General features: G+C 40.8%; 1 protein-coding gene across 1 annotated transcript in view; it reads right to left on the bottom strand.

The window, feature by feature from the left end:
• Positions 1 to 8918, bottom strand: part of ALDH1L2 (aldehyde dehydrogenase 1 family member L2) — a 129167-nt gene that overhangs the window by 73758 nt on the left and 46491 nt on the right. The window contains exons 3-4 of the mRNA XM_007948256.1: positions 4116 to 4350; positions 2113 to 2278 (exon numbers count right to left, since the gene is read on the bottom strand). Coding sequence (XP_007946447.1) covers positions 2113 to 2278; positions 4116 to 4350 — 401 coding nt within the window. The remainder of the gene's footprint in view (positions 1 to 2112; positions 2279 to 4115; positions 4351 to 8918) is intronic.

Raw genomic sequence — 8918 nt, 5'->3', positions numbered from 1 at the left:
GAATAAAGAATAATAATGAAATGGACAAAAGTAATAATAATAGTAATAGTTTTAAAACAGACAAAAACAAACTAAACGAAAGAATAAAGAAAAATCATCAGGTCAGGGCACCCAGGCTCTGTCTGAGCACACAGACTGGGATGGAATTCCTGCTGGCCTAGAAGGTGGGTGGGAGTGAGGAATGGCACCACCTCCATTCACCAAGAGGGTGTGGGGTATAAGAGTAACCAGGGGAATGTCGCACTTTTCCAGTCGTCCGTGTCCAGAATATTCATGTGGTTTCTGGCAAAAGGAGACTATTCTTAAATCCCTGGAATCTGGGAGAATGCTGTCACTACTTTAAGTATCCAAAATTGTCAAACCGCTTGTAAACATTCAAAATGGCTGTGCCCTCCAGACAGGCAAAATTCCACAGTTCAGCCCGTCTTCCTTTTCACTGCTTCCCTCTTTATTCACCAGCCACTAGAGCAGTCCTCCATGCAGTCTCTGGCTAGCAGGGCTGACTTTTAGGTTAATTCTTAGGTCCTAACACCACTTGGCAATATCCAAGCTGTCTGTGCCATCGGAATCACTGCCAGACCACAGCTCCGCATGTCTCCTTTTTTGGTGTTTTCGTGCAAATTCTTCTACTAGTTGGAGTTTAGTCCACTTCTATATTCTTCCCTTCAAAGCTCCAGGTCCAAGATTATCTTCTGTATCTGTGTTAATTGGTTCCCCTTTCTTTGTTGCAGAGGGTCTGTGCAGTCTTTATGCCTATTCCGTCATGTTACCAAAACTCTCCACCTGTGTTGTTCTGTTGCTTTCTGCCTGTAGTCTTTTTAAAATGACTCTCTTGTTTAAATAAACTTCTCTCTCCTTTTGGTGACCTGATGGAAATTTCAGGAATATAAATGTAAAATAAAGCATTGGGGGTTATTTTTGCTCATAATGATCATTAATATAGTTAACAAATTCAACTTGATTTCTAGCTCGGGACACCTGGAATAAAAAAAGTTAAAACCCATTTATGCGTTTGATTGTCTCTGGGATGTGTCCTTCAGTCCCTTCCATATTTATGTTTGCCTTCAGTTGAGAGCCTCTCCCCTTCACTGGGAGGCCTACATAAGCTCAGTTCTGAATTTTTCTCCACATTCTCCCATCTGCTTACCAACCCACGGAGGAGCACGTCAAGGGAGCCATCTGGGAACACAGCCAGGCTGACAGCTCGTTCTACCCACCTCAAGATTCAGTGCCATCAGCTATAGGATCTGGGCTTGAGCATGCTCAATCTTATTCTTGTTCTAATTACCATACCACCTACTATGTTTACACAAATAATGCCATTTGATTTTCATAACAACCCTATGAATCAGCCAATATTATTCACATTTTAGAGATGAGGAAGCCGAGGTTAAGAGGCTAAGTGACTTATCTATTGTCATACAACCAGTAAGTGGTAAAATGAGGATTTCAACTTAAGTCCTTCTGACCCTAAAGCCCTGTGCTCTTAAGCATCAGAGGATATGAACACAAAGCAATGACCCACTCTTTCCTAAATCAATTATCTGCTGCTTTATATGATCTTACTGCCCACCTTTGTGTTGTCACTTCCACCTTAGCAAATTCTAGAAAACATTAAATGGCTACAAAATCATCTGCTGAACTTTTCACTATTTTTACAGGTTAATAATTTTGTTGTACACATGCTTTGGGCATTCCAGCCAGGGCACATCTGAATAAGATAAGCAACACTAAATTTCAAACATGTTTAATAGAAATCAAAATTCCACAACTCTGGCAAAATCTTTTAACAGTACATGTACTTTTTTATAATCAGTCATTACAAATAGGATTGGGCATTCAAGTCTTTGAAAAAATACATGAAGCCGTTTGGATTGCCACTTCATGTGATCACTCTTCTCAGAGGAAGTGCAAGTCTGCTTCTTAGACTAAGAAATTTTTAAGTTTTTATTTCTATTCTTAATATACCATTGTATTGGTAAAAAATAAAACCTAATTTTGCTTTTCAGCTTTATATTTTTAGTGAAAATTCATATGGGGACTATCTAGAAAAGAAAAATATTTACAAAACATCAAAGGTTCCTAAATTCTTAATGGCATAAATATACTGACCATGGCCTTGATTCCTTCAGGAAAAAGAAATCGATTATAAAGTGCATCCACTGTATCATTGGGTTCGACATCACACGACCGCTGAAGAAGGATGGGTCCTGTGTCTAAACCATCATCAGCCCAGAAAACAGAAAATCCAGCTTTCTTATCTCCCATAATTAGAGTCCTGAGAGAAGAAAAAATTCAATTTAAAACAGTGGTTAACTGAGAGATGAGTTGGTTGATAAAATACATGGGACTACAGTGGAAAAGTAGATAGTGAATGAAGCTACAGTGAGACATTAACAGTTGGGCTGGGAGACAGAACAGGGAGGATGTTGAGCTCATAAAAAGCTGCTAACCAGAAGGCTGACGGTTCAAACCCACCAGCCACTCCTCAGAAGGAAGGTTGGGCAATCTACTTCTGTAGTGATACCACCTTGGAAACCCAAGGAGGGGTCGCTATGAGTCGGGTCCGACTCGATGGCACATAACAACAACAACAATGGTACTGTTGTTTCTACATCCTCATAACTGCAGTCTTCCTAGTGAACACATAGTAATGACTTAAACTAAAAAAGGCACTAGCGTATATCATTACCACCTGCCACTCCTTGACTCCCAGAAGCCAACCTTCTACTGCAGGATCAAGTAATTTTGCCCCCTTGGGTCCAATTTAGGAGCTCTGGTGGCATAGTGGTGAAAGCATTCAGCTCCTAATCAAAAGGTCAGCAGTTCAAACCCAGCAGCTGCATCACAGGAGGATAGGCAGTCTGTTTCCATAAAGATTTACAGCCTTGGCAACCTTGTAGGGCAGTTCTACTCTGTCCTATAGGGTTACTATGAGTCAGAATTGACTTGATGGCAGCAGGTTTGGTTGGGTCCAATTCATATATTGCGCTTGACTCTGTACTATGCACAATTACATAATGGGAAATGAAGTATAGTAGAGAATACTTATTACAATATAAAGAGTACTGGTTATTAATTTAGTCTGTGTAATTCAGGCACAAGCTTCATTTAGCTGATAAGAATTAGCTCTAGATAGTCTATACACTGTAGTAAAAGATAAGTTAATTTAACTATTTGTATTGTGTACCCTTTCCAGAAATAACAAATTAATTATGTTATCAAAAGCCTTGAAACTATTCATACACTTTGACCCAATGATTCCACATGTGGGAAGAATGGGAAATGGGAAAAAAACATAAATTTAATTGCATAGACATCCATGACAGTACTATTTACAAGAGCAAAAAGGAAATCAATTCATGCAATTAAACTTTAAATACAATGAAATATTTCTTAAAATCACATTTTAACCTAGTGTGAACTTTCTGCCTATTCAATAACTTGACACTGGGGAATATCTAGGAGATGTGCAGGTAAAAAAGAGAAGTTGGTGAAGGTGTGAAAGACCCATCTCAACCCACAGCAATGACCAAGAAACCGAGAGTGTACCTATCGTATTGGGTACTCATAGCGTATCAGACACTGCTCTTTGATGCTGGGGAATACAGCAATGACAACATTGAACAAAGTTCCTTCCCTCAAGGAGCTTGAAGTTTAAATGGGGGGAAGACAGACAATGAAGAAGGCAATTCCAGGTGACTCAGCATTTCTTAAACTAACATGTACTTGAGATGTTCTGTGCAAAAAGAGTTCTGTGGTCAAATAAGTTTGGGAAAGTATATACTAGGACCACCTCTTTGACAATCATGGTGCTCACATTAAGGCACACATCAAAGGCTCTGAGAAGTCCTGCAATAAAGAAGTCTATCATAAACCAAACCTTTTTTTGGTCAATACCTAGTTGCATTCATTGGAACTAGTGTTCCATGGGCTATTCTGGGAAAATGCTATTCTGGGAAGCACCTCTGGATTTCCAGAGAATTCATGCTATAGTAGCAACCAGGGTCTCAAAACTGTTCACGACTATCTATTTTTTGATACCCTGGGTTAAAAACAGAAAGGTTAAGAGCAATGACAGTAGACTCATATTTCCTGTTACTAAATAAGCTCACCAGTTAATAGCAGAGGCCCCTCTGTGCCTGGGAAGGATGGATGGGTGATATATGATGGAGCCATGCTTTGGGCTATCAATAACATCCATGGGGATGAACTGGGTACAGAAGGGAAGCACATTGAGCTCAGCACCCACAGATCTGTAGGCCTCTGCCACCTCCTTTATGGTCTTGCCCTTGACTCTCCATCGAGGGAACTTGAACACAGGGGTCCCATCTTTTTCTGCAGCCAAAGCTAAGCATGAAAGAGAAAATCATTTTCATTAAAAAAATTTAGCCGTAATTTTTCATTGCCATAGATTCATATGGAGTCCTTGGGTGGTGCAAATGTTCAACGTGTTTGGCTGCTAACCAAAAAGTTGGCAGTTCGTGTCTACCCAGAGGCATCTCAGAAGAAAGGCATGGTGATTTACTTCTGAAAAGTCATATATTGAAAACTCTACCAGAGCACAGGTCATGCTGACACACGGCATTGCCATGAGTCAGAAGGCACTCGACGGCCACTGGCTTTTTCATGGATCCACATTACAACTTCACAGCTTCATGAAACACTTATAAATAAAACACGGTGAAGAACAATTTAGGTTCTGACCAAAATGTGGCCTGTTACATTTTTATCCTGATCCATCCATTTTTCTAATGTGATTGTTATCTACATATTTAAAGCATAATATATTGGAATGTAAAAACTGTAACTATATGGTATTTTGAGATTTTAACTAAAGCTTGTTCTCTTTTTTTAGATCAAAAATGATACCTTACCATTTAAAGAATGTACTTTTTGCTGTGGAGCCAAATGCCAATACTTCACCCCCAAATTAGACATCGTCTCTGACACAGTGGGAAAGCCTCAAGCTTCTTTCCTCGCCCTCCCCCCCACCAGGGCCAGGTCTTTTTATCACGAGGCAAACTGTAGACCAGAACACATGTTCCCTGCCAAACGGGCAGATCCCGGAAGATGAGGGGAAGAAGCTGTTGAACATGAGCATGTTCTAGTTCTTTCTCCCAAATTCACCAGTGAAATAAGTCAGTGGAGAATACACGCTTCCCACTGGAACAGATCTGAAGTCCCTTCCTGAGGAAAGCTCTCTTCTCCAGGGAAAGACTCTGTCTCACCTTCAGGCGAAAATGGGACAGGCTTCCAAAGTATAGACAACACAAGCCTATTTATTTTTTCCATCACAAAATGTCATTTTTTACTAACTATATACCTTATATAAGGAGCTCACTGGTGTAGTGGTTAAGGCATTTGGCTGCTAACCAAAAGGTCAGTGGTTTGAACCCACTAGCTGCTCAGAGGAAAAAGGACAGTCTGCTTCCATAAAGATTTACAGCTATGGAAACCCAAAGGGGGACACTATGAGTTTGAATCAACTTCATGGAAGTATCAACTTTCATATATATATGAAAGTATCTATCTATCTATCTATTTATTTTCAGCCAGTAACACAAAACAGTTAACTGTATTTCAGGCAATTTTCAGAAGCCTTAGCTAAGGCTTTTAATCTGCAGTTTTTTTGTTGTTGTTCCTTTTACTTTTCTGTCTGTTCACCAACATTCATTGGTTCATCACGGGATGAGGCCTCTAGGAAAAGCCTAAATTCTGCAGCCTAAGTCCTGAAGGTCTGTAGCCACCCGAACACTGCCTTAATTGATCCTTTCAGAAGAATTCGTGAATTTGTGAATATTGATCACAAAATGTATATGATCATAAAATGTTTCAAATCCTGTAAATAACCCAAATGTGAGATGGCAAGAAAAGAGAAAAATGACTGCCTTTAAAATGTAGAGAAATTGGTCAAAAACTGAAAGAAGACTTCATGCTAAAAATGTGTTCCACTGAGACAGGCTTGAGGCATCGAGCTGTTGGCTCCTCTGTTGATTTTTGTCTCCAGGGAACAAGAGTAGTCAGCTGCTGTCATTAGTGATCATTTAATATGAGTCAGGTGCAGCACGGAGCACTTTACACATATCATTTCATTTAATCCCCACAGTAAACCCAAACTCCAAACTCACTGCCATCAAGTCGATGCTGACTCATCGTGACCCCCATTGGGTTTCCAAGGCTGTAAATCTTTACAGAAGCAGACTGCCTCATCTTTCATCCACAGAGCAGCTGGTAGGTTCAAACCATAGACCCTTTGGTTAGCGGCCAAATGCCATAGCCACTACGCCACCACTGTAGCCATATAAAATATGTGCCACTGAACTGAAGCTCAGTGAGTTTAAGTCACTTGTCAAGGTCACGCAGCTAGGAAGTCAAAGAGTCAGAATCAATTCCCTGACTCCAGAACATGTGCTGTTAACCATACACTGCCCATCTTTCAGGTTTCTTTACGAGTCAGGTGGGAATTTTGTCTTTTTCTATGTTCTCCCAGGAGCCCAATGATCATAACAATGGAGAGGTGCTCCTGGCCCTGGAACCAGGCACAGGAAAAGGTTTATTTCCCTGAATTCACTCTGAAAGGAAGTAAGAAACTCACGTGCTTGCAATTCTTCTGAAGTCTACATGTGTTAGATATGGTTGGCTGTCTTCTTTTCTACCTTTAGCAATGGACCTCTCTCACTCTAGCTGAACTCCTAGCCTCCCCAAATAAAATCTTTATTTCTCAGTCTCTCCTGCAAATAGATTTGGGCTGTTGATGCAGGATGTGAGGGAGAGTGATATGTGCAACTTCTGGATTATGCCATAAAAGGCTTGCTCCACTTCCCCTCTTTCCCTTCCTGCTTGCTGGAAGGGGGACCTAACAGTGGGACCTGAAGCAACTACTTTAGATCACAAGATGGAAGGCCAGTGTTGATAATGGCAGACCAGCAACCAGAAGGAGTGAGCACTGGGATTGATGTCAAGCTGCCACACCACTCCAGATAGCCAACCCAGAGGAGAAACGCACATCTATCTAATTTCAGGTAACATTATTTGGAGCCTCTCTGATTTTATGGCAAAACGTATCGCAACTATCATTCCTCCCCAAAATTCGCCCCCACAAAGCTGTTAGGAATATATAATGATGGGACAAGCAGGCCCAGCAACAGAAATTTCTTCCCTCTGCCTTCAGAACCAGGTATGAATTCATGAGCCAGGCTCCCTTGGAATTCCCTTGGAATTCCGCAAGGAATTTTCTGAAACAAGAATCATTTCTAGCTCAAGTGATTAAAGTCAAGTCTGTTTGTGCTCTTGGCCTAATGTTGTTTTTAGCTTGACTCTTAAAAATAATACAGAGGGCTTCCAGCAAGATGGCGGACTAGGCAGAAAGACTGCACAGACCCTCTTCAACAAAGAAAAGGGAAACCAATTAACACAGACACAGAAGATAATCTTGGACCCCTGAGCCTTGAAGGGGTGGATACAGAAGTGGACTAAACCCCAACCAACAGAAGAATTTGCATGAAAATACCAAAAAAGGAGACATACTCCTGAACTGTGGTCTGGCAGCGATCCTGAACGATCCTGACGGCACAGACAGCTTGGAGATTCCAGAGTCGTGGCAGGACCTAAGAATAAAACTAAAAATCACCCTAATAGCCAGGGACTGCACAGAAGACTGCTGTGATGGCTGGGGAATAAACAGAGAAGGTGAAGAGAAAGGTGGGCTGAGCTGTGGACTTTTGCTGGTCTGGAGGACGCTGCCATTTTGAATGTCTAAAAGCGGCTTGACTATTTTGGATATTTAAAGAGATAGCACTCTCACAGATTCCTAGGGCTTAAGAACACATTCTGCTTTCCAGGAACCCCAAGGACTCTCCGGACCTGCAAGAGTGAAAAGGTACCACATTCCTCTTGTTACTCTTATTCCCCACACCTGCTTGGTGAATGGAAGTGCGGCCATTCCCCACTCCCACCTACGTTCTGGGCCCACAGGAACTCCATCACAGTCTGTGTGCTCAGATGGATGCTGGGTGCCCTGCACTGTCCTCCACTGATTTTTTTTTTTCCTCTTTTTTAAATTTTTTTCTTTTTCACTTTCTTTTTCCTGGTGATTAGTTTGCTTGTATTTGTCTGTTTTAAAACAACTATTATTATTAATACTTTTCTCCTTTTTACTGTTATTCTTCTTCTTCCTCTCTCAGGTCCTAGTTTTCAGCAGTTTTTCTTTTCCCTGTTCCTGCTTGAAATATTTTCTTTTTTTTTTTTTAATTTATTTTTTTTTCTTCCCCCTTTTTTCTCATGGCTAAACCTGTTCCTTATTTTTCTTTTTGCATTTTTCCCACTTTTTTTCCTTCATTATTCCCCTTCTCTACTTTATTTTCTCTTAGTGTCCTATCCCCAGATATTGCAGGTTTTCCTGTTTTTTCTTCTTCTTTTTCCCTTTTTTCTTTTTTTGGTTACTGTTCCTATGTGATTGCATGGTGTGTTTTTTGTCCATATGCTTTTAGTTTTCTGATGGTTATTCAATTGTAATTTGTGTCTAACTGAGTGGGAGACAACAACAGTCCCCATTAGACACAACTACAACCACACCTCCTGCAACTTCACTTACTGAGTGAGAGCAATTTCCTTCTTCTCCACCAATGGGCCAACAATAAAAACCACCAAGAAGAGCCTGAATCACCCTTGGCTGCTCTTCACAAACAGTTAACAGAGATCTAAATACAACGCCACGATGCCTTGGAGACAACAGACCATCACAGTCCACACAAAGAAGCAGGATAAAGTGGTAGAAACAAGGGAGCAGGATACACACCCAGAACACATCCCTAAGGAAGAAGCAGCACTGGAATGCTCTGATAAGGAATTCAAAAGAATTATATTTAGGTATCATCAAATAATTGACAGACAGACCAAAGAAAATACAGAAAAAA

The sequence above is a fragment of the Orycteropus afer genome, unplaced genomic scaffold (genome assembly GCF_000298275.1).
Source record: "Orycteropus afer afer isolate SDZICR_OR568_19922 unplaced genomic scaffold, OryAfe1.0 scaffold00209, whole genome shotgun sequence".
NCBI lineage: Eukaryota > Metazoa > Chordata > Mammalia > Tubulidentata > Orycteropodidae > Orycteropus > Orycteropus afer.
This window is presented reverse-complemented; position numbering and strand designations above follow the sequence as displayed.